We start from the raw sequence: 22,027 nt of genomic DNA, 5'->3' as shown, positions 1-22,027 counted from the left end.
CCATAACGATTAATTTAAGTTTAATCAAGAGACATATCTCCAAAAACATATACTCAAGAAAGAACCTACTCTACTCACTACTGCAGACTTTCTGTAGGTCACACTTAAAACAACTATTTGAATCAATCGTTAGGATGCTTGGCCAACAGCTTTGGCTTTCAATGGGCATTCAGACTGGCTTTTTGGACTAATAGCATCACCAATTTAGTAGAAAAATACCGAATGACTAATCATTGCATACTAGTAGTATGAAACAGCTTGCTTAACTTGTTCTTCAAATTTTTCAAATACTTCAGCAAAAACTACCCAAGAATTAAAAAGCATAGCCTTTGACATTTGCAACCATAATTTACAGATAATACAAAATGGAACATAAGCTTGAGTAACAACTATGATTTAATTAGTGTACCAAGGCACTGCATCGGAGTTTTATAAAACAACTGTCACAACCACGTGAACAGATATCAGGTCCGATGACCAAAATGGTGTGCTTTAAGGGAGTGGCTCAAAGATGGAAAAGACTAATAGACATGGAAAAGAATTTAAGAGCATGTGACTAAGGAACTGAAGACAGTCACCAATAGGTGGGTCAATCAAAATCTTTTTTTTAAGAAAAAAAACACAATATAGTTCAATTACAGAAAATACAATAAAAATTACATTTTTCAGATGAACAATTTGTAAACTTGTCTCATTCCAAATGCAAAAGTGAAACATTTACTAAGTATGTCAAGAACTATATATAAATTTCAATACAAGCCTTCTGAGCAGTTTTACACATTAACAGCCCTTCAGTACATGTGGGCACAATGGCCTTAGACAGTGCCCTTTCCCCAGAGTTTTGGCAGCAGGTGCTTCAAGCTTTTGTGCATTCCTCAGTGCAGAGTGCTGGACCTTGAAATGTACCAGCCTGCAACATTCAGTTGAGAACAGCTCTTTGTACTGGAAGACCAATACATTTTAGGCAGACCAAAGAACATCCACTGAGATTATGGTCCTCCAGGCACCGGTGAGGTTTGTCTTGACGTGCATCCCAGCAAACAGCCCACGGAAAAGTGTCCTTTGTCACGGAGCTGCTCAGAATGAACTTCAATAAACACTGCTGCATTTGTCCGCTTCTTTACAAAAGGCACATTCCAGAAGGAGATATGTGACAGTCTCTGCATTGTCAAATTTAGAGGGCATGGTATAGTGAGTCTGGGCATGCATGAACAAAATGGAGAGTGCCGCTTTCTTCATGAATCAAGCAATGTCTTGGTGCTTTTTAGAAAGTTCTGCCGATGAAATATTCAACTAAATGATTTGGATCATCTACACAGGATCAATGATCTCCTTTTCCCTTTGGGCCTTGAGGATGTTACACATGGGCCACTACTTGATGGGTATGTGGTCAAAGGTGTTCTTCTGTACAAACCGCTCCAGAAGGGATGGGCGACATGGTACAGACCAACTAATCACAACATTCTGCAGCAACACAGTCAGACCCATTCTTCGCAGCACAAATGGACACGTAGGACTTCAGCACATAATGACAGTGATAGCGTACTGAAGGTCTACACACAGCTTTATGCAGAAACACGCGATAGTGACTATAAGGACACCTATAACATTGTGTAGGTTCTTCCACCTCTCCTCTATTCAGAGACTTGTACATGATGTCCCTGCAGCCATAAGCCATTTCTTATGTCCAGAGGCCAGAATTAGATTAATGCAAGGATGATAGGCAAACAGGATGTGGTGCAAGTTAGGTCGTAGGCAGCAGATGATAATGTTTTCAGGGGGTAACATAGAAACAGAGAAGATAGGAGCAGGATGCAGACATTTGGCCCTTCAAGCCTGCTCTGCCATTCATCACGATCATGGCTGATCATCCAACTCAACAGCTTAATCCTGCTTTCCCCCCCATTACCTTTGAATGTATTCAGTGGGTGGCTAAATATAGCTCTTGGAATGAATGGGATCAATGTTTTGGGATCAATGTTTTGGCATCAACTACTGCCTGTGGTAATGAATTCCACAGGCTCACCACTCTTTGGATGAAGAAATGTCTCATCTCCTCAGACTGTGACCACTAGGTCTGGACACACTCGCCACTGGGAACATCCTCCCTGCATCTACTCTGTCTAGTCCTGTTAGAATTTTAAAAGTCTCCATGGGATCACCCCTCATTTGTCTGAAATCCAGCAAAAATACTCCTAACCTAATTAGTTAATCACTCCTCATAAGTCAGTCCGGCCATCCTCTGGAATCAGCCTTGTAAATGCTGCATTCCCTCAAGAAAGAGCATCCTTCCTCAGAAAAGCAGGAAAAAAAACTGCATACAATATTCTCGGTATGCCCTCACTAAGGCCTTGTATAACAGTATTAGCACATCTTCGTACTAGTACTCAAAACCTTTTGTGATGAAGGCCGACATACCATTTGCCTTCTTTACCGCATGCTATACTTATGTGCATAGCTTCAGCGACTGGGCCACAAGGACATCAAGTCCCACTGCATACTTCATTCTCCCTATTTTCAGCCAGCCATTCAGGTAGTAATCTGCCTTCTTGTTTTTGCTTCCAAAGTGAATAACCTCACATTTATCCAACTAGTGCAGATCACGACAAAGGATTTCTGCATCCTCATCACAGTTCACCCTCCCACCCAACTTAGTATCATCTACAAACTTTGAGATGTTACATCTTATTTCCTCATCCAAATCATGAATATATATTGTGAATAGCTGAGGTCCCAGCACTGATTCCTGTGGCATCCACAGGTCTGCCAATTCAAAAAGGACCCATTAATACCTATTTTTTGTTTCTCTCTGCCAACTAATTTTCTATCCATCTCAGTACATCTCCCCCAAACCCACGCGCTTTAATCTTGTGCAATAATCTCTCATGTAGGACTTCAGCAGAGGTTTACTGAAAGTCTAAATATACCACATTGACTGGTTCCCCCTGGTCAACTCTACGAGTTGCATCTTCATAGAATTCCAATAGATTTGTCAAGCATGATTTCCACTTCATAAATGTATTATGACTCTGTCTGATCCTGCCACTGCTTTCTAAATGCTCAACTATAAAGTCCTTGATAATAGATTTGAGAATTTGCCCTACTACTGATAGGCTTACTACCTTTCCCTATTTTATCTCCCTTTTTGAATACTGGAGGGACGTTAGCTACCCTTCAATCTATAGGGACTGTTCAAGAGTCTACAGAATCCCAGAAGATGACCACCAAAGCATCCAGTTTTTCTACAGTCACTTCCTTATGTATTCTGGGATGTAAATTATCATGCCCTGGGGATTTATCCTCCTTCAATCCCAATTTTCCCAGTACCATTTCTCTCCTAATATTAAAGAGACTAGCCAGCAGCATGATGGAATGATCATAGGTAATAAAAGCACAAGTAAGGATTTCAAGACACAGAGCAAACCGTGGCAATGTTACAGGAGATGAAAAAACACAATCTTAGTGATGATGCAAAATATGCAGCCATAAGTTAATCTTTTGAGTCAAATCTAGAAGCATCAATTTCAGATCTCATTAAGAACAAAATATATGTGTTATGCATTCATCAACTTATAATCTATTCCAGAAAATCTTATTCAAGGCTCAACTGAATTCGGTTTCAAATTTATTTTGAAACATCAATTTTTTTTAAAAATTGCTTCGGATAAAAGCAACAGCGTTTGCAGCACTCAATATCTTAAAATGCTGCCCCCTTCCTAAAAGCCCTGACGATATCTCTAAGTTGCAGCAGTTGGCCTGGAGGTGCTTGGGGCTCACTGAAGTTTCAAGAACTGTCAATAGCTGACAGTGGGATAAAGGCAGAAGCACAAGTTGGAATTGCTTGTCACAGTTGAGTAATATTGGAGCCAAAAAAAAACCAAGAAAGTGTCAGTTAAGTGATACTCGTTGTTAGCAAGAGAATTAGAACTGTGCTAAAAGAATGTGCTTTAGTGCACTCCATTTCAGGCAATCTGATGAAAAATCTCAGGGAGAGAGCTGTTAGTCAAATACATTGAGAGTCTGGAAATAATATTGTAGGTCAGACTGGGTATGGATGAAGGATTTCCTTTCCTAAAGGACACGACTGAACCAGGTGTTACTTTTTCAAAACAACAATTGATATCAGTTACCTGGTTGTCATTAGGCCAGCTTTTTATTCTGGATTTTTACTGAGTTCATATTTCACCACCATGGTGAGCTTCAAACCCACGGCCCCAGAATAATAGCCTGGGGCTCTGACATAACTACTACATCAGTGCCTGCGGTTAAGGTCAATGATTCTCCTGTAAAGTAAAATCCCAAACTATGTTGCATAGCAGGAATTCATGTGGACCTTATTATTGGGGAAGGCAGGAAGTAACTAAGTTTCAAGAAATAAAACTCTAGTGGCTTTAGGAAAACACAACAAAAATATTCTGGTTCAATCAATAAATTTCTATTAAAGTACAGAGAATTCTTTACCAAATTCATTTCCCTCATCTCATTTCCAAAGCAGATTCTGAATAACTATTTATGCAACTATTGTATGTCTTTGCTTCCATAATTTTACCATTTTGATTTTAAAAATTTTATACTAGTTCTCTGAAGATTCCAAAAGAGCAAACTCAATAAACATACTTAAGATTGATTGCCATTTTCTTTATTAAATATTTGGTCTGAGATCTCAGAAGTCTGTATCATTCCAGTATAATTTCATTCTTAGCTCAATATTCAATTAGAATAAAGTAACAGCTGTTGTACATGATTTGCCACAGAATTTTGTTGGTATTTTTCCACCACTCTGGAGCAAATATTTTGTATATCCAACAAGTCATTTTTGCCATTTGCAGCAAAAAGGCACATACAGATAATTAAAAATTCAATCTCCAATGATTTTTTAAAAATGCGTGGTTTCATACATAGTATTCAAATACAGTAGTGAATCATATTCTCAGAATACATTACACTTCAGTTACATTAATAATAACGTTATTAAAAATGTTTCCACCATTTAGCATTTAAAAATTAAAGCCATTCCGATCTACAATAATCTTGTGCTATACTGTCACAGATTTATATGACTTTATTGAAATTGCCCAAATAACGTTTGCACGTTACAATTAAATATTGTTCCTTATTGCCTGAATTTTACATCTCCACGATATAATGTAACTCCCTGTACAATGGAGAATTTCCCATGCTCCTACCAGCTGTAATACTTTGATTCCCACATAATAAGCTGTCAATTCAGTTACATTTTGTTTAAAATCAAAGTGATACATGAAAATAGAAAAGGAGATTTTTAACTTTAAAACAAAGACCAAATGATGTCTATATGCTATGTTCTGATCGTTGTAGGAAAATTATAAGATATTGATATTCTGTTGCTTTGCTAATATCTATTTTTCTCTTAAAAATCACAAATTTGATACTTTCAGACAGTCCATATGTTGTGTGTACCTGGTACAGGCATCAGTATTCCTCCGCACTTCAAAAAGGATTACATTGCATGCTATTCTTTCACTTTCCAGAGGCAGCTCATTCGTAACAACATTTGACAATCCCCCTTAGGTTAACCTTGGCTTTAGTAAAGCATAATTACGACATTTTATACCAATAATACTCATTAATACATACAACCATTCAAGAGCACAGGATGCATACATTAGATGTGGTTTCCAAGCGGAAAAGTAATTGATTTAACACAAAAATGAATCCAGAAAACAGATTACTCAAGAACTAAGTGAATTGAAACTCTAAAGTTCCAATTATACAGTTCCCAGTGAAGCACAAATATACACAATGCATGAAAAATTGTCATATGCTGATGTCTTCACAGTACAAGACAGAAATAACATTCCAAAATTAATAATTAATCAAGAGGCAAAAGGAGGCGAGGAATACATACAATTGTTATTGTTAGAGAAAAGACATTAGAAAAACTATAGGGTTAAAAAGTGTTAGGTCCCCTGAAACTCATGGCACGCATCCTAGGATATTAAAGGAAGTGGCTACAGAAACAGTGGTTGCACTGGTAGTAACCTTGCAAGAATCCTTAAATTCTGAAGAAGTTCCAGGGCACTGGAAAACTGCCAACAGGACAGCCTTATTGAAACAGGGAAAGAAACAAAAAAAAAGGAGAAAAAGTGAGGACTGCAGATGTTGGAGATCAGAGTGAAGAGTGTGGTGTTGGAAAAGCATAGCCGTTCAGGCAGCATCTGAGGAGCAGGGAAAAAAAAAAAATCAATATTTTGGGCAAACGCCCTTCCGTCAGGAACGAGAGGGTGGCCTAAGAGGGCTGACTGATAAATGAGGATGGGGTAGCTGGAAATGTAATTGGTAGATGAAGGTGGGGTGAAGGTGATAGGTGGGAAGGAAGATAGACAGGTAGGACAGTGCAGAGTTGGAAAGGTGGATCTGGGATAAGATGGGGGGGGAGGAGGAATGAGAAAACTGGTGAAGTCCACATTGATCCCATGTGGTTGGAGGGTCCCAAGGCAAAAGATGAGGCATTCTTCCTCTCGGCAGCAGGTGGCTAGAGTTTGGCAGGTGGAAGCAGTCCAGGACTTGCACATCCTTGGAGGGGTGGGAGGTGGAGTTACCACACGCGATCAAAATGGATTTCACCAGTTTCATTTCCCCTCTCCCCGATCCAACTTCCAACTTGGCACCGCCCTCCTGAACTGTTCGACCTGACTATCTTCCTTACCACCTATCCGCTCTACCCTCCTCTCTGACCTTCCACCCCTCCTTCATCTACCTATCGCATTCCCATCTACCTTTCCCCCAGCATTCCGCACCCCCCTATTTATTTCTCAACCCCCATGGGCCACTGCCTCATTCCTGATGAAGAGCTTATGCTCGAAACGTCGACTCTCCTGCTCCTCGAAAGAAACAAAAAAAAAGGTAACTACAGGTGACTTAGCTTAAGGTGTTAATTTAAGTTGTTTGAGGCTATTATAAAGGATCAAGAGCTTTTAGAAATACATAACATGATCAAGCAGAGTCGATATGGCTTTATGAAGGGGAAATTATGCCCAAGAAAGCACAAGAATTCTTTAAGGCAACAAACAGCAGGGGAATCAGTGGATGCAATATTTTTGGATTAACAAACTGTGTTTGGTAAGGTACCACACATTAGAATACTTCAGAGCCCAACAAGAAAGTCCCAACATTATCAAGAAAAAAGTCAAAAAGGTAACTGGTAGAAAACAACACTTTAAAAAAGAATCAACAAATTGAATGTGAATCAGCCAATAGAGTTCGTTTTCAAACTAAATATATAATTCCCACAAATATCTAAAGATAAAACTTTTAGAGCCCTATCCTCAAATAATTTAAAAATTCCTGTTAGTGAAATGTTTTTATCAATAACTGTGTTCAGGACAAAAAGAGATGCTACTTGGAATCAAAATTTAATTACAATTCAATATTTTTTTAAAATTATTTGAGCCGGTATATTTACAGCAGCTGAACTGGAGGCCTGATTCAATGACCTGATAACAAAGGAGAATAAGTTAACGAGTTGCTTAAAGTAATCAAATTTCTTTCTGCCAACACTGGAGAGGTGGGAGAAGTAGGAATTATGTAAGGGAAGCAAAATAAATATCTGACTAAATTAAGTACAGTAGGTTACATCAATTAAATGATCAAATTATAGATGGAGTTTTGGCATCAAATCATCAAGAATGTTTTGTAAATAGGGCCTGTGTTGTCATAGGCTGATGTAGTATACTGGTACTAATATGCCTTAGGAAGAAAACTGCATACAAGCTAATACATTTGAACACGTTATCTGATCATCACACACTGCTCCCTCCACTTATATTTTATCACATAACTGGAAACTTTCTACTCAGTCATAACCCAGACTCCCAAGCCTGTTGTAACTGGACTCTTGGGTATTTGAATACTATTCCTGGAATATGTAGATTGTCTATTTTTCTGATCTGTACATATCATATTATATTATATTAGTTTGCATTAAAATTCATCTTTTTTGTTTTTTTTAAATTTCATGTTTCCACTGAAACTAACTTCAGATGATTTCAAAGGAAAAAAGAGAAATCATAAAGGACATAAGCCAAGAATTGTACTGCCGAGCATTTTTAGTTCGTGACAGAACGCAAAAGCATTTCATACACTTACCATTATGTTTTAATAGTGAATCAATTGCAAGACATTGATTATTGTAATGTTACCAAAATGCAGTCTAATTATCCTAATAAAGGTTTTCAGTTTTCATGAACCACCTAAAATTTCATACAGCAAGAGGAAAACAACAATTTTTAGTTAACTATCAGACCATGTATGCTCTTGGACAAAAGTTAAGGAACCTGCCAAAAATGATAATGCTCCAAGGCTAGAGTATGGATGAGATAATTGTCTTGGCAGGTACACTCAGAGATGTCATTCAATTGAGGAAGGGTGCTGAAAGCCTAAAGTCAATTAACATATCTATATAACCTGGTATTGCTAGGTTTTTAAAGCATATAGTGGTGGTCAGATACTATAACATAAAAAGGTACTATAATCAAGAACAATGTCAAGAAATTAGTCAATTTTATAATTTGTTTAAAAAAATGATAAAATAGTACAATGTTTGATTTCATTAACAAACAGAAAATATAATCCAAAGTGGGCTTAGACATAGTTCAGGTATTATAAATATAGTGATGTATCAAAATTCTAATCAGGCATAGATTTGACACTAATGAGCCAAAAAAGAAGAATTCTAGCCTCACCATACTTGCTTTTTTCATCAATAATATTGTACAGGATTGCTTAACTGACTCATCATTTATAGAAAACACCTGAAAAGCATAGCTGCTTTTTTTGCTACCTAATTGCAAGATGAAGTTTTTATTTGCAAGCTCCAATTTTCACGTGCATTGTATGGAAAAAGTTCCGAGGTGATTACTCTTTTCCTTTGGAATCATCTGAAGTTAGTTTCAATGAAAACATCAGAAAATTAATATATTATTTCATTAAGAAAAATGAGATGAAGTTTAATGCACACCAATGTGTTATGCACAGCACAGAAAAATAGACAACCTACATATTCCACGAGTAGTATTCAAATAGCCAAGAATCGAGTTGAAGACATTGAATCTGAGGTTCAATGCCAAATATGAAGAGCTAATAGAAAGTGCAACTACATGGCCAAAATTTATAATTCATGACTGGGAATTTTTAACTGGGAAAAGATGTGTCAGAATTTCAGCAAGTTTTTAGGATAAACATTGAACTAAAATATATCTTTCAATTAAACTGTGGAAATAGAACTTGGTGACACAGGCAAGGATCCAAACTGGTTATTAATTCTTCACACAGCGATCAACATTTGGAATAAGTGCAAAGAGAGCCATTTAAGAAATAAATTCTACATTACAGGGTGGATGAGAAGAACACATTAAGATCTCACTTACTGAACAAATGGAGAGAGGCTAAAATGGTCTTCCATATCGGTGATTTGAGAGATTCTGGGAAAGTGAAACTTATTACTAATAGAGCATGTCTTGACTCATTCTCCTTCAACCTTTTCGTAGAATTTTACAAAAATTGTGGTGCTAAAATTCTGAACTCGCTACATTGTTGCACAGGAACATTCAAGGGAGTAAAATTGGTTACCGACGTCAAATGTATTTAATTGTTTCGGCTAATAAGTACTGGACATTTTAATAGGGGGTCAGTTAGCAAGACAGCTGGTTTATAAAATAGGGAAATACCAAAATCTGGGTTCAATTCTGCACCAGTTGAGGTCATCATGAAGGACTCTCTTTCTCAACCTCACCCGTGGTGTGGTGATCCTCAGGTTACGCTACCACTTATCTCTCTCTCTCTCTGAGAGAGAACAGTCCTGGGATTTGGTAGATCTATGGAAACTTTAACTTTATTCTAAATTAATAAAATAGCTTACTGTAAATGATGTTATAACCTTATAACTGAATAGCAACACTGACAAAGATTGTTTATAAAAATCCGGAACCCCCTCCCTTAACAGTATTGCAATGGTGCCTACACTAAGTAGATTGCAGCAATACAAGGCAGCAGCTCACCACCACCTTTACAAGGACAATTAGGATGGACAATAAATGCTGATCCAGCATTAGAGCCTATATTCAATGAGTGAATTATAAAAGAAACAGCAGGACCAGATTTTATAACTGCTGTTGCAGTTATCTCAGTTCAGTTATTATGTCAAGTTAACTCAGTTCCTAACACTAGGTTTGAAGGTTCTGGTTTAAAAGCAAGTTCAGTATGTATAAAGTAATTCTACATGATCAGGGCATTATCCAATAGATGTTAAAGAAAGAAATTCCTGCCAGGTATTGGTGTTAACTTTCATTAGATTAATTGTTTCTGTGAAGACACAGACTATGTTAAAAGTACTGCACTATATAAGATACAAGTTATTCTTATTTTTGTTGATCCACATTGTCACACAGAAAATATTACTAACTGAAGAACCAGAATTTTCTTAAATGTAGATCAATATTGCACCAAGCCAGTCATTAGAACTTGATCATTCATCACAAATGCTCGAGATCTTGATGTTCACAAAAATTAATGCAATTGCATAAACTACAAATGATCTTTAAAGTTATTTGCTGTATGCTACTCTTGAAATGTAACGTCACATAATATATATGAAAAGCTTGGTGTACACAAGTATGCTTAAGTATTGTAACAAATATTTCTGCCATAAATTCTTGTCAACCCATGGCCCAACACTTCTTCCCCCCAATGTTTAGAAGCAACACATTGCATTCTCAGTGTATCTGAAAATTATATGATAATCAGTCTCAAACAGGGAGGCACTACAGCACCACTAGAAGGGGAGTGTCGTTAAGTAAGACAAGTTAATACAGGCAACTTATAAATACAGGTAACGGTATTGATGAAAAATCTTACTAGAAGTGCATGTTGATTTAATCCTTTTAAATTATTGTTTTATGAGTATCAAATGCCTATTACATTGCCTTCCATTGCTTATTAGCTATCAGCATTCTTGCTGAGAGTCAGAAACATTTGCATTTTGGACACCAGCTTAGTTGATAAAGGACTCTTGTCTTAGTTACAGAAGCTTGTGGTTTAGAGCTCTCATCTGAAAATTGGGTATATAATCTAGACTGACACCAATGAAGCATTAAAAAACTACTGCACTGTCAAAAGGCTTAAGCTTCGAACGAAGTGTGTTAAAAAGGTGCAACTAGAATTCAGTACAATGGGCATTCCAGAGACTGAATTTGTGGAGCCAATATGTGCACAAAGAAGAAATAGCTTATTACAATGTGTAACACAATTAAGACAAATTTGATATCAGATTTGCTCAGTTACATTACACTTTTGTCACAAAAGTCAATCCACTGCTTGATGACGTCAAACCGAAGGATAATCCTTATTAATAGTCAACATTCACCAGCATATACAATGATCAAGAAAACCACACGTAGGAAAACAATGTTGCTGCTGGTTGAGTTCCAAAGTACAAGATTTTATTTAAACAGATTGATTTTAACTCCACTTACTAACAGAGTCTTTTATGCTTAGGAAGATTAGTAGATTAGCTGACATGCACCAAGTGCAAAAAGCATTTCATTTTGTGTAATGCCTCGAACAAGAACCAAGTTTAGAAAAATTACTTACAAATAAAACTATGATAAATAACCAATGATGATGAACAAGAGTTGAAAGCTTTTACTTTCTTGTTCAATGGGTGCTAGCAGCATTGCACTTTCCACAAATAAATAAAACTGCAAGCAAATCAGAAAATAATGTAATATTTTATGCCATCATGTGTCTGAACAGATTCTATAAAATGTAGAAATACACACCTTAGTTATTGTTTAAGGTGTGTCAGAATGAGAATGACTGACCAGGCAAGAATTTATTCAATAGTAAAAAGCAAATACTTCTGTGCATATTTACAAAGAATTCTTAGAATCTGAGACTTCCTTCACGTCACTGATATCCTAACTCACCACAGCCCTACCAGCAGCTGCTCAATTTAAAATATGAATCATCATTCTTGGGTAAATTATGCACAATGGGATTATGTGCACTCATACCAGCAAAATATATTCTCCAATACCATTGTAAATTTTACATGAATTACAGGATTTCAAAAGTACTTTACTGTCTATAAAGCATTTGGAAATGCCTTGAAGTTATTCAAGATGCCATATAAATATCATAAATAATCTAACTTCATACATCCATAATGATTATTTCCTTGGATTACCTTAACTTTCCCGAAACACTTTTTTCCAGTACAAATACAACAGGTCTACTGGTTTACAACGGCCAAATAAGTCTTATTACAAGAGATTCTAGAGTTACCAGTTATTTGGGACATCAAATTCCCTAATCTAATCAACATTTTGGTGAAAACCATACATCACCTAAATGAGCTGGAAAAAGATGTACCTTGCAACACTCAATTCAACGAAAAGGAGGGGAGGGACTGTATCCAGGATTGTTAAACTGCTTACAGAAATAGATGAAAGCTAATCAACACACAGGGTTTTTTTTAAAAAAAGCATTTCTTGTACAGTACATGACTACGATACACACAAAAAAAGAACTTACAGGTATGGATGAATGTTTTAACAATATTTTTAAAATGCAGGTTTGACTTTTTTAAAGCAAAAAATGATTCTATTAAGGCGGATATACAGAAGGATATACTTTACATTCACGGGAGATTTGGGAAATGAGTCGACAAATCTACTTATGAAATAAGTACTATAAAAACGCACCTCAGTCACATTGACAGCTTCCAGTCACTGACGGGGGAGGGGTGGGGGCACAGTTAGTGGCTAACAAAAAGCAGCAAGGTGCAACATATTCCAACCCCTCTTAATCACCCCCGGGAAACCTTTAACGAGAGAAAAACTATCATTCCTCTGTCGGAAGGGAGACGCCAGCGACAACAAATAATGGAAACAGATTTAAAGCACAGACAGGCCTGGCTGCTGGTTGAAGCCTGCGCCACTCCTCCCGGCCTTCGTGTGGACGAGGACGACATGGAGGAGGTTGTGTAGTGAAAAGGGCGTGGAGGGAGAAAGAGAATCTGTTTACCTTCCCCGCAACTCCTGAAGACTCTTTCATTGCTTGCTCTCTGTCTCTGTCTGGACGATAATAATCGCTCCCCTTACCTTCATGGCAGCTCCACAGCCGCACCCGCGCGCCGGCGCCTAGAAGCTTCTGGGCGTTTCCCCCCGCTAACGGCCGATCGCTCTGTCGCTCGCGCTGCTGCAGTCCGCCCTTCAACAACATGGCGGTAGCGCCAGTACGAGCACTGATGGAGGTGTGGTTTCAAAGATTGAGAGAGAGAGAGAGACGTGCAGACGGAGAGGAGAGCGACCTCGGGTAAACAAACCCTTTCATTCCTTTAAACCTCACTTCTACGCCCCCGCATTTCCGAAATAAACAAACCTTCTCATTTAAGTATCGCCTTTCACCCAAGCATCCCAAAGTGCTTCACAGCCCACAAAATACCTTTGAAGTCCACAGCCATGGACTGCGGAAATTATAGAGAACGTCGACGGGTTAATTTGGCGTACAGTAAGATCCCACAGGCGGCTGTGAGGTAACGATCTAGCCCTTTGCCTACCTCCTCTGAAACTTTTCATTCATGATTTGGTTAGATCTCGACTTGAATGTTCCAAGTTTCACAACACACTCCTGGCTAGTCTCCCACATTCTCTAAACTTGACGTCATTTAGATGTCTGCTTCCCATGTCTTAACTTGTATCAAGTCCTTTTCCTCTACCGCACTCGGGTGCTTTTGGCTTAGATTGGCTCCCGATTAAACTGAAGTCCTGACTTTATTACTCATAGAAACGCCCCGTTACAAGTGCAAAATGAGGTCATGGTGTCCATCATGTCTGCACTGGCTACCCCATGAGCGTTATGACTTGGTGTCATTCTTCTGCCTTTTCCTTTTGCCCTTGCATATTCTTTATAGTCAAAAATGAATTAATGTCCTTTTGAATGTTAAAATTGAATCTGCCTTCACCACAAACGAGTGGTGGCAATGGGTGAATTTATGTGAAAAAGTTTCTTTTTTCATTTTGCATTTGTGAATCACTACACCTGTGCCCCTCATTTTTGATCCTTTTGCAAGTGAGAATCTATTCAGATCTCTCGTGACCTCACTTTTTCTACCACTGTCATCTCCTCCTGGATATCTGCAGTCTTCAAATTCAGACCTCAAGGTCCCAAGATCTAGAATGCCGGCCCTCCACCTGAACCATCTCTTTTAAAGAAGAAGAATGTAAAACAAAAAAGACTAAAATATTGGCCCCCCCCCTTATAAGCCTCTTCTACCGGTCAATACATCAATCAGAGATTTGATGTAGTCTTAACTACACTTTCCTGTGTCCCCCCAAAAACTATTAACTCCCTTGTCAACTATACGACATCCTTAAAACTTTGAGAAAAGTTTTGGTTATCATCTTATGATGTTCTGTGTCAATCTTTGTTTTATAAAGCTTCTCTGAGTATCCAGATATCACAGAACTGTTGCACTGCGAAAGGAGGTTATTTGACCCATTCTGTCTGTGCTGGCTCTCCACATGAGTCTCCTATACCTTCTCCTCAATCTTGTGAATTGTTTCTTATTTAAATAACTTTATAATTAGCTTTTGAATACCTCAACTGAATCTGTCTTCCCATACTTTTAGGCAGTATATCCTAGCCTCTAATCACATTCTGCATCAATAATTGTTTTCCTAGTACTTGATGAAGGACTTTTGCCCGAAACGTCAATTTTCCTGCTCCTCGGATACTGCCTAACCTGCTGTGCTTTTCCAGCACCACACACTCAACTCTTGATGAATCCCTGCCAATCCAATTGCAGATTAATTCTGTTCCTCAGAATTGCTTCCAATAGTCTTCCCACCACTGAGATTAGACTGACTGGCCTGTAGTGTCCTGGATTACCCCTTGCTCCCTTCTTGAATAGTGATAATGCATTGGCTGTCTTCCAGTCTTTTGACATGTCTCCTGTGACCAGAGGGGAATTCAAAATTATTGCCAGTGCCCTTTCTATCTCCTCACTCCTTCAATCTATAGCCTAGGATACATTTAATCTAGCCTTGAATGTTTATCTACTTTTAAACCTGTCAGACCACTCAGCCACACCTCCCTTTACATGCTAATTTCTGTAAGTCTATCACAGCCCTTCTCCCTGATTTCTCTACCCATGTCATCCATTTCACTAGTATACGCAGACCCGAAGTATTCATTTCAAACTCACCTCCCTTTCCATGCTAATTTCTGTTAAGCCTATCACAGCCCTTCTCCCTGATTTCTCTACCCATGTCATCCATTTCATTAGACACAAAGTATTCATTTCAAACTCTACCTACATGCTCTGGCTCCACAAGCACATTAGCATTGTGGTCTTTAGTAAGCCCTATACTTTCCCTGGTTATTCTTTTATCCTTGATTTACTTGTAAATTAACATTGGCATGTAAAATAATGGAAAATACACTTTTCTTTCATACCCCCTTTTTGTTCTCCTAATTTCTTTTTAAGTTTCCTCTTGCATATTCTGTGCTCCTCTAGGGCTTCTACTACTTTGAGCTCCTGGTATCTGCTACAAGACTTCCTTTTTCTTTTTATCTAGTCCTGTATATCCCTTAACATCCAGGGTGTGCTGGATTTGATGATCCTATCCCTTGTCTTTTTTGGAACATGTTGGCCCTGTATCCTCCCTACTTTCTTCTTGAATGAATTCCAGTGATCTTTCACACATTTATGTAAAAAATATCTGCACCCAGTCCACTGTGGCCAATTATTTTATAAAAGTCGGCCTCCCCTCAGTTTAAAACTGATTTCAAGCCTATTCTTGTGCTTTTCCACAAGTTTGAATCTAACCGAGTTATGATTGCTGTCTGCAAACCTCTCCCACTGATACTTCAGACATTTGCCACGCTACATCAAACATAATTAAGTCCAGGACTTGCCTTTCTCTTGTATGGCCTTCTATGTACTTGCTTAAAAGGCTCTTCTGGATGTAATTTAAGAATTCTGCTCCCTTTAAACCTTTCACACTAACAATCGCAGTTAACATTGAGGAAATTTGAAATGCTTACTCTTACAGAGGGAGTTATAGGATGTTGACCCAGTGACACTGAAAAAATGGTGGAAGTCAGGAATGATGTATGGCTTGGTGGGAACTTTCAGGTGGTGGTATTCCCATGCTTCTCCTGTCCTTCTCCATCAAAGTGATAGAGATCTTAGAATCATAGAATCCCCAAGGTGTGGAAGCAACTACTTGGCCCAACAAGTTCACACCAACCCTCCAAAGAGAACTCCACCCAGATCCACACCCCCACCCTGTCCCCATAACCATGCATTTCCCATGGCCAATCCAGCTAACCTACACATCTTTGGATTGTGGGAGGAAACCAGAGAATGCATACATGGGGAGAATGTGCAAACTCCACATAGTCATCTGAGGGTGGAATCAAACCCGACTTCCTGGTGCTGTTAAGGCAGCAGTGCTAATCACTGAGCCACCTACAGTTGGAAAGTGTATCAGAGGAGTCTTAAGTTACTGCAGTGTATATTGCTTTTTTCCTGATGAAGGGCTTTTGCCCGAAACGTCGATTTCGAAGCTACTTGGATGATGCCTGAACCGCTGTGCTCTTCCAGCACCACTAATCCAGAATCTGGTTTCCAGCATCTGCAGTCATTGTTTTTACCCTATACTGCTGCAACTGTCTGTGGTGAAGAGTGAATGTTCCCTTAACAGGCTTTGGCTGTTAATACACAATTGGCCTCATGGAGTTTTCCTGGTGGTGGAAAAATAAAGAGAATAAAGTCTATTCACAACCATGTCTTTTCTTTCTGTTTCACAATGTATATAAAAGTATATGTAACCACATGTGATTTGGGAGAGAAGAAAAGAATAACGCAGACCTGGGCTTTCTTTTCGCGCAGTGGTAATGAACCTACCCCTGGATCAAGAGGCCCGAGTTCAATTCCCCCCTGCTGCGGAGGTGTGTAATAACATCTGAGCAGGTTAATTGGAAAATTTATAAAAAGAGAATGAATGTTGAAGGTCAGACGAGTGAAGAGTAATCCATTGCATCCTAACTTGTGCCTTTTGTATAATGAAAAGCGATAGGCAGATGCAGCAAGCGATTACGAAGGCAAATCATATATTCAAGTATATGGGTTCTGAAGTAGGGATGGCTTACTGCTGTTATACAGGGCATTGGGGAGACCACATCTAGAGTATCACATGCAGTTTTCATCTCCCTATCTAAAAAAAGTTATACTTGATTGAGAGGGAATACAGCAGACCATCACTAGATTGATCCTAGCAATGGCAGGACAATCTCATGAGGTTCGATTGGGCCCTTGCTACTACAGTTTACAGGATAAGAGCAAATCTGATTGAAGTGTATAAAATTTTGAAAGGACTGAACAGATTAGATGTAAGGAGGATGTTTTCTCTGTGGACAACCACCTGATGAAGGAGCAGCACTCCAAAAGCTAGTGCTTCCAAATAAACCTGTTGGACTATAACATAGTGTTGTATGATTCCTAACTTTGTTACACCCCAGTCCAACACCGGCACCTCCAAATCATTCTCTGATTGGGGAGTCTAGAATTCTAGGACTGTAGTTTTAAAATACAGTGTAGACTATTTAGTATTGATATTAGGAATAATTTCTTCACTCAGAAGGAAGTGAACCCGTGGAGACCAAGTCTTTGCATGTATTCAAGAAAGAAATGGATCAGTTTTTAGATTTACATTTTAGATACAAGGCATTCCAGCTGTGCTGGAACTACTTGGATAGGGATATGGCATTTTCTGGAGCACAATTGCCAAAATGTTGTCAGGGCACATATCAGGGCAGTACCACGGTATCTTCAGCTATTCCTTGATATCATGTGAAGTGAGTTAAATTGGTTAAAGATGGACATCTCTGCTGCTGGAGACATCAGGAATAGACCAAGATTGATCATCCACTCTGCACTTTCCTGGCTCAAGATCAATGTAAATACTTAAGCTTTATCTTTTGCATTGATGTGCTGGGCTTCCTAATTGTTGAGGAAAGGGTTATTTCTGGATTCTCCCACTGTAATCAGTTGTTTAATTGTCTCCCACTGTTCCAGATCTGGTGTAGAAGGACTGCGCAGATTAGCTCTGGTCTGTTCTTTGTGGGATAGTTTAGTCCTGTCTGTTACATGCTAATTCCATTGTTTGACAGATAATAGACTGTGTTGTAGCTTTGCCAGGTTGATATCTCATTTTTATCTATGTTTTGGTACTGCTCCTGGCATGCCCTCCTACACTCCTAACCTGAAACGTTTACTCTGATTTCTGTCCACAGCTGCTGTCAGACCTGCTGAGAGTTTCCAACAATTTCTGTTTTTGTCTCAGATTACCAGCATTCACAGTTCTTTTTGGTTTTTTTCGTCTTTGTATCCAGTGGCATTTAGAAAAATGTAAGAGATGACTTGGTTGAAAATTAAGATTGTGAGGGGTCTTCACAGGGTGAATATGGAAATGATGTTTCTTTTTGAAGAATCTAGATGAGAATTTTTTTTTCTTGCAGAGTCATGAATCTTTGGCACTCTTCCTTAAAAGATGATGGAAGTATTCAAGGCAGACTGATAAGTAGACTGATTATTGTTGGGGGGAGTGGTGAAGTGCTATGAGGGTAGATGGGAATGTGGAGTAATCGAACCAGCTATGATTTTATTGAATCATGGATGATGCATGAGTAGATGAGCAGCGTCCTTCTCCAAATTTTTCTGCTCATGTGTATGAGAAGGAAGTGGGATTTGTTCTAACTAACATTGAATATTTTAAAATGTTCTAAATCTCACTCAGACCTGCATTCAAGATAGTCATACACACACACAGAATTAAGTTAAAGAGAGGGATGGTAGTCCCAAAGGATGATCAATTATATGTGGATCTTGTAAATTGATGAGTTGAATGGTTTCAGCATCAGTTTGATGATCTTTCTGGATTTTACATTGATACGTTGTCAACAACTGCTTAGTTTATGTGGAAGACATTTACTGCAATGGTCGTTTGGAGAGGGAGGCCACACATTCTGCCCTTATTATTAAGTGTACATTGTCTTTCTGTTCAATACCAGGTTTAGCAGAAAAAGTTAGCTTGCTTGTCATGTGACCTTAACTCACAAACTGGCTAGCTACCAAGTTTAGTCACAATTAGCTGGCGAAACCCTCATTCCAGGCATATTATTTGAAGTGATTAGATTACATAATTGGTACACTGCCCTTCTCAGCTGGGGTCCAATTGTTTAACAGCTTGATCTGCACTTACTTCATTAACAGAATATGTCTGGATATTTGTGTATGGGCTAAAGGATGGATCATTTACATTCATTTAAATTAATTGTGTCTGTTGGGCTAATCCATGACAGCCCATTTCCTTTCTGATGACTTTGTACTTTGCAAGGTGAAGTTATATCAATGTATGCCCAATTCAAGTCCTGCTGTTTGGCTTACTTGAGTCTTTTTTAAACTTAATAAAAGCCAAAAGAACAGAAGGCATTGCATCTGGAGCTGGAGGGGCCACTTGACCCAAAATGTTAACTCTGATTTCCCTCCACGGATGCTGCTAAACCTTCTAAGCTTTTCCAGCAATTTCTGTTTTTGTTTCTTTTTTGAAACTATTCTGTGGCTTCAGCACACCGAATAAGCAGTCTGTTTGTTATATAAATGAAAAGTTTTATAACACGACATTCTAAATTCTGTGTTTTACACAATGCCTTCTGAAGTTACAACCCAAAAGATACCATTCACCCTGGCTGCAAATTGTGATCTTTAAGATATCATATACAAAATATGCCAGGCATTCAAATGAACAGATCATACTCTACAAAGAAAAATTAGAGAGGATATTGATTTGTGGACATTTGTATTGAATTTGAATTGATCATTTAAAAATAATAATGCAGTTTATATCATTTCCCTTTGTTCCCCAACCCTATATATGCATGATAAAGAGAAATCTTAATCTCCAAATGACAACGTTTGCAAAAGTTATCCCTTCATTGGAATCTTACAGCACAGAAGCAGATGACTCAGCCTATTGCTCTTATGCTTCTTCTTTGACAGACCATTCAATTAGCCACACTTTCCTACTTTTTAACATAATATTACTTCTTTTCAAGTGTTTATCAGTTTCTGTCCCATTTGCCAGCAGTTGGCCCACATCCCTCTGAACCCTTCCTATTCATATAGCCTTCAGATGCCTTTTAAATGTTGCAATTGTACCAGCCTCCACCACGTCTTCTGGCAGCTCATTTCATACACACATCACCCTGTGTGTGAAAAAGTTGCCTCTTGGATCTGTTTTACATTTTATCCCTCTCATCCTAAACCTATGCCCTCTAGTTCTGGACTCTACAACCCCAGGGAAAAGACCTTGTCTATTTATCCTATCCATGCTCCTCATGATTTTATAAACCTCTATAAGGTCACCCCTCAGCCTCCGATACTCCAGGGAAAACAGCCCCAGCCTATTCAGCCTCTCGCTTTAGATCAAATCCTCCAACCCTGGCAACATCCTTGTCAATCTTCTCTGACCCCTTTCAAGTTTCACAACATCCTTCCTATAGGAGGGAGACAAGAGTTGCACACAATATTCCAAAAGTAGCCTAGCCAATGTCCTGTGCAGTTGCAACATGACCCCCCAACCCCTATACTCCGTGCTCTTACCAAAAAAGGAAAGCATGGCAAACACCTCCTTCACTATCTTATCTATAGGCAACTCCTCTTTCAAGGAACTATGAACCTGCACTGCAAGGTCTCTTTGTTCAGCAACGTTCCCCAGGACCCTACCATTATTTGTATAAGTCCTGCTCTGATTTGCCTTTCCAAAATGTAGCACCTCACATTTATTTAAATTAAACTCCACCTGTCACTCCTCGGCCCATTGGCCTATCTGATTAAGATCCTGTTGTACTCTGAGTTAACCATCTTCGCAGTCCATTACACCTCCAATTTTGGTGTCATCTGCAAACTTACTAACTATACCTCTTATGCTCACATCCAAATCATTTATATAAATGATGAAAAGCAGTGGACTCAGCATTAATCCTTGTGGCACACCACTGGTCACAGGCCTCCAGTCTGAAAAACAACCCTCCACCATCACCCTCTGTCTTCTACCTTCAAGTCAGTTCTGTATCCAAAAGGCTAGTTCACCCTGTACTCAATGAGATCTAATCTTGCTAACCAGTCTACCCTGAGGAACCTTGTCGAATGCCTTACTGATGTCCACATAGATCCATCCATCCTTCTGCTCGCATTAATCCTCTTTGTTAATTCTTCACGCACAAAGCCATGTTGACTATCACAAATCAGTCCTTGCATTTCCAAATACATGTAAATCCTGTCCCTCAGGATTCCCTCCAACAACTTGCTCACACTGATATCAGGCTCACCAGTCTATCGTTCCCTGGCTTTTCCTTACCACCTTTCTTAAATAGTGGCACCACGTTAGCCAGTCTTCCAGCACCTCACTTGTGAATATCGATAATACAAATATCTCAGCAAGGGGCCCAGCAATCACTTCCCTAGCTTCCCACAGAGTTCTAGGGTACACCTGATCAGGTCCTTTTATCCACTTTTATCGGTTTTAAAACATCCAGTGCCTTCTCCTCTGTAACACGGACATTTTTCAAGATGTCACCATCTATTTCCCCACATTCTACCTCTTCCATGTCCTTCTCCACAGTAAACACTGATGCAAAATACTCATTTAGTATCTCCCCCATTTCCTGAGGTTCCACCCATAGGCTGCCTTGCTGATCTTTGAGGGGCCTTATTCTCTCCCTAGTTACCCTTTTGTCCTTAATGTATTTATAGAATCCCTTTGGATTCTCCTAAACCCTATTTGCCAAAGCTATCTCATGTCCCCTTTTTTGCCCTCTGAAGTATATTCCTACTGCCTTTATACTCTTCGAAAGATTAACTCGATCTCTGTTGTCTTATATATATATATCCTTTATCTAAATCAAAACCTCACTTTCTCTA

General features: G+C 38.8%; 1 protein-coding gene across 8 annotated transcripts in view; it reads right to left on the bottom strand.

Moving 5' to 3' along the window:
- epn2 (epsin 2) overlaps positions 1 to 13,795 on the bottom strand; it is a 72,235-nt gene extending 58,440 nt beyond the window's left edge. For 2 of the 8 annotated variants that reach the window (XM_072559897.1, XM_072559901.1), the window contains exon 1: positions 13,598 to 13,795. Coding sequence is in view for 2 of the 8 variants with exons in the window: in XM_072559901.1 (XP_072416002.1) it covers positions 13,598 to 13,616 (19 nt within the window). In the remaining 6 variants the exon portion in view is untranslated. The other 6 variants (XM_072559898.1, XM_072559900.1, XM_072559896.1 and 3 more) reach the window with 6 other exon arrangements.
- Positions 13,796 to 22,027: the final 8,232 nt, after the last annotated feature.

The sequence above is a fragment of the Chiloscyllium punctatum genome, chromosome 40 (assembly GCF_047496795.1).
Source record: "Chiloscyllium punctatum isolate Juve2018m chromosome 40, sChiPun1.3, whole genome shotgun sequence".
Classification (NCBI taxonomy): domain Eukaryota; kingdom Metazoa; phylum Chordata; class Chondrichthyes; order Orectolobiformes; family Hemiscylliidae; genus Chiloscyllium; species Chiloscyllium punctatum.
Note: the sequence above shows the minus strand (reverse complement) of the source record. Positions and strands in the feature narration are given on the sequence as shown.